Source organism: Nicotiana tomentosiformis, chromosome 5 (assembly GCF_000390325.3).
Source record: "Nicotiana tomentosiformis chromosome 5, ASM39032v3, whole genome shotgun sequence".
NCBI lineage: Eukaryota > Viridiplantae > Streptophyta > Magnoliopsida > Solanales > Solanaceae > Nicotiana > Nicotiana tomentosiformis.
Window position 1 is genome coordinate 123,744,812 of NC_090816.1, and position 4,689 is coordinate 123,749,500.

The 4,689-nt window shown below is 34.7% G+C and overlaps 1 protein-coding gene across 1 annotated transcript; it reads right to left on the reverse strand.

The window, feature by feature from the left end:
* Positions 1–391: 391 nt before the first annotated feature.
* LOC104093783 (5-epi-aristolochene synthase-like) lies at positions 392–2,980 on the reverse strand. Its single transcript, XM_070175292.1, has 7 exons — positions 2,774–2,980; positions 2,416–2,674; positions 1,954–2,329; positions 1,647–1,865; positions 1,401–1,539; positions 996–1,241; positions 392–891 (listed from the first exon to the last, which is right to left on the reverse strand). The coding sequence occupies exons 1-7, from the start codon at positions 2,891–2,893 to the stop codon at positions 595–597; spliced, it is 1,656 nt and encodes a 551-aa protein (XP_070031393.1). The 5' UTR covers positions 2,894–2,980; the 3' UTR covers positions 392–594.
* Between the last annotated feature and the right edge of the window lie 1,709 nt (positions 2,981–4,689).

The following is a 4,689-nucleotide window of genomic DNA, read 5'->3' on the forward strand; positions in this document are numbered from 1 at the left end:
GATCTAACATAAGAATATATGTTAGCTTGGCAGTCTTCGAGAGATGGTTGTTCATTTTCTTGAATTGCTAAATTCTCATAAATTTTACGAACAAGTCCATTTGCACCTCTTAATTTTAAAGATGAGTTAAGTATAGTAGAACTTAAATAAACTTGGAAAATAGGGAAAAAATACTTTTAAAATTTTGCAATCATTTCATTAATGGCCGGTGCATAAGTTGGACTAAATAATCACAACCATTAGGACTACGTCCCCTCCTTTTGGGTGATTCGAACTCACAACCTCTTGGTTGGAAGTGGAGGGTGCTCACCACTAGAGCAACCTACTATTGTTTGAGGTGCAATTGGCAGAAATATTTCTATACATTCAATTTAAGATACGCAATAAGAACTAACATAAAAACAAAAAGAATTGAACTTGTGATATTATTTCTTACAATGATTTAAGGATTTCCTACATAGGAACTATACTGCACCATCACAAAAGGCCGCTTATTAGCAACTTTATATGACATGATTTAAAAAAAAACGAACAAATATTTATTTTCTCAATAAAAGAGAATACTGTTTTCTCAACATGAGCAACATTGGTAGTTTAAAATTTGATGGAGTCCACAAGTAGGGAAATAATATGAGGCTTTAAGACTTTCTCCGGATGAGTGTATCCATCTTGATTGTTCTTATATGCGACGTCAATCATGCGAGCAAGATTGAGAATACGAGATAAAATCTCTGTAGAGACAGAAGTTGGTCTAAGAATTCCTTCGTTTACATCCTTCCATGCTATTTCAGCCATTTCTTGAAATTTATTCATTGCTTCTTCAGTAGATACACAATTATCTCTCATGTAACACTCAATTCCTGTTGCAATTTGACCCCTACTTTTTTCGACCTGCGAAGGAATATAGATTGCGTATGAGCTTTATATTGCTTCAATTGTTATTATAGCTTTAGTTCGTTCAAATTTCTTATGATTTCAGGAGATAATATCCATACCTCGTACGTCGCTATATCATCAATAACTCTGCATAATGTTACATTAGCTTCAAGAATTTTAGGGTTCTTTGCTAACCACTCAAAATCCTTCTTGGTAACAGATTTCATGCCCAAATAGGACGTTGTAGTTAACAAGTAATAAGTGCTGGTTGCTAATGCATTGCTCAAGTATTCAGAGACAGGTGGCATATATCCTTCAATAAACCACTTCGCCTCAACGTTGTAATTCCTTACTATTTCTTTCATCTGTCAATACCAAGCAAATACATTCAACTGTTAGAAGTTACACCATAAAAATTGAAATTAATTTTATTGTTCCAAGGTTCAAAAACTCGAGGATAAGGTAAAATTATATGACAAACAGTGTAAAAGCATTAATTGGATAGTTAGGTTTGAGAGACATACTCTTTCCTTCGCATAGTAGACAACATTAGATCTTCCATCATCGGATAATTCCTTTTCATAGTCGTCGTAAAGATCTAAAAGAGCTTTATAACTGATTTTCATGTAATTAGGGAGCCGATCAATTTCACTAATATCCCACCTATAGACAAAGAAAATTTATGTATTTTTAAAAAGCATGAATATAATGAGCGAGCTAATCTATTCACTTTCAAGGAGTATCTGAATAAACAAGTTAATTATTCATACCTTTGTATGGCATCCGTGAATGTGTCAAGTTCTTTAACTATACCATAAGCGTCAAATGTGTCATCAACTATTGAAATCATTGCTATAGTCTTAGCAAGCATGACACGAGCTTGAGAATATTGAGGCTCAAAATATACTCCTATTGTCCAAAAGTAGCATTCTACTGCCCTGTCTCTACCATATGGAAGTGTTGTCACAAAATCCAAATCTTTCCACCACCTACAGCAGAACAAGTTAAAATTAGCACTTGTGAAATAACGACAAGAGTTTTATCTTTATGTTCACCCAAAAGAAAATATAATCGCACCTTGATACTTGAGCAAGTTCTTGTTTGTGCAACATCTGGAGCAAGTTGAAATCCAATTTGGCAAATCGAAGTAACACATTATTCTTCGATTGTTCCTTCTCATAGATTGATGAGATGAAGAATCGGGTCTCGACTCTAGGAACACCCTTGTGCAAACATTGCTCAAGGGCATGTGACGCTTTCTCCCTAAGTGGAGATTTCAAATGTGGAGCTGCAGATTCAAGATGGATAGTGGAGAAAGCAAGTGCGTCTTCTAAGATATCGTCAGCATGAGTCCTTACATATGAAGCTTCATACAAGTTTAATAATCCTAAGACATCACTAGCAAGAGACTCCTTGAATTTGCCATTTTCATCTTGGAATTTGCTGAAAATTTCTGGTATTTTAAGAAAGAAAACTCAAGATTAATTTGCCTTCTTTCAAATGGATATTAAAGGCGTATGTGCTTCATGATGAACTTACCTGGAGAGATATTGAAACCATGTTGCCTGAGCAATCGAAATTGAAGTGCAGAAGTGCCCAAATCATCAAAGTTTGAGTTTTGGTTGTAAATTTGATCTAAAATGTCATCAATTTCTTTCTCAAAATGATAGCCAATGCCAAGGCGTTCAATAACATCTATCAAATTCATTGTCTCAGCCAATTTTCGTCCAGTAGCTAGTAACATGCTCCTTGTTTGTTCCTTCAATACTTCAATCTCTTGAGCATATTTTTCTGCAACCTATAAATGTATTACAAAAGTAAAAACAAATTAAATTACATTGGCCTTGCATGTAATTAAGAGGAAACTATATGTAAAGAAAAGATGATGAATGTATACTTGATTGTCAAAGGAGAATGAATGGAACTGATCACCCCATAGACTAGGAGAGAAGTTGGAGACGGGGCGAACGATCTCTTCTTCTTCTTCATGCTTCACAATATTATTGCCTGAGGCCATTACTAAATTACTTTTTGGTATTTGTTAGAATTTTGTATTCTTATAGTGAAGAAAGAAACTCTAGGACGAATGACTGAGGAGTAAGATGAATCAAATAGAAGAGACGGCATAAGTATTTATAATGTTACGCGTGTGTTTGATACGAAGGAAAATATTATTTTTCAATTTTTTCATGTTTTGTTGGCTTAAATATTTTGAAAAATATTTTTCTCGTGAACTCATTTTTTTTTCGAATTAGAGGAAAATATTTTCTCTATCAAGAGAAGGGAAAATATATTCCAAAACGTTTTTTCAATATTCCCACTCTATTCTCCATCCCCACCACCCCTACCCTGCCCGCCCACTCCCACCCCACAAAACTTAGGACCCCCACCCCCACCCCACCGTAAATACTTTCTTTTAATGTTATAGATAGAGTACTTTCTAAAGGGGGGTTTGGGGGAAGGGGGTCAGGAGAGTAGTAAAAAAATTATTTTTCGAAAAAGTATTTTCTACACTATAAGGAAACACTATAAAATATTATCTGAAAAATATTTTTCGCTCACCAACCAAACAAGGAAAAATAAGTGATAAAACTATTTATAAGAAAAATAGTTTCCTTCATACCAAACACACCCCAACAGATGAGGTTTTTTTCTCTTCTCTTTTTCTATGTTTATTTTTCCCTCCGTTCCAAATCGTCTTTCATTACTCCCTCCATTCCAATTTATATGAACCTGTTTGATTGGGCATAGAGTTTAAGAAAAAATGAAGATTTTTGGAATTTGTGGTCCTAAACAATTCAAAAATGGGCCCAGAGTATTTGTGTGGTTATAAAAGCTTCTCATTAAGGGTAGAATTGTAAGTTTAAGCAAAATTATTTTCAAATTTAGAAAGGGATCATTCTTTTTGGAACGGACCAAAAAGAAAATAGGTTCACATAAACCGGAATGAAAGTAGTATTTTATATACTAAAATCACGTTTTTTTCCTTCTTTCCTTCACTATTGGGGAAGCTAGGTGGGGTCTTTTGATCCAGTTATCCAAAGTCCAAACTGAGAAAAAATGTGTTTTCCATTTTTTAAAAGATAATTGTTGGACATTTCAAAGAGAATGTTACGACCAAAGAAAAATTTTATTTGCACCTAATATTTGTACTAAGCAAATATTTTCAAGACATGTGTCTTGCATGTAAAATTGTATCACACGGCCATGGTTGAGTGTGGACTTTTAAGGTTAAATCGTTAGTTTTTAGTGTACGAAGAGAATTTTCTCTAAATAGGGTCATATTTATTTATAGTCACTCGGGCCAAACTTATAACACCCGATAGTCCAATATTATAATATATATTTGATAGCCCAAAAGTAATTCTAGTGGCTAGCCACCGAATTATAGATCTGACCCACAAGCACAAACACAGACTCACTGGAGAAATAATTTTCGACCCGAAATGGTTAAGCCAGAAAACTTCACCGATCGCAGCAGTGGCCAAAAAATTTACGGTCGCCGGAAAAGCTATATACCGGCCAGATCTGCCGAAATTCAAATAGCAAGCAAACCATCTTTTAGATCTAGATTTTCATAATATCAAAAGCCCCAAAATAATAAATAAAACGAGAAGAAAGAGTCGCCAGATTTAATGGAGGATCGCCGGTGTTTGAGTTTCTGTCCAGATCTAAAGCCAACGAGATCGAGCATAGTGGGTTAGACTGACTGGGTTTTGATTTCGATTTCATGATTTGTGATGAGGTCGAAGTCGGAGCCTAGGCACCATTAATATAAATACTACAACGGCTGAGATTTGACAAATTTTGTAT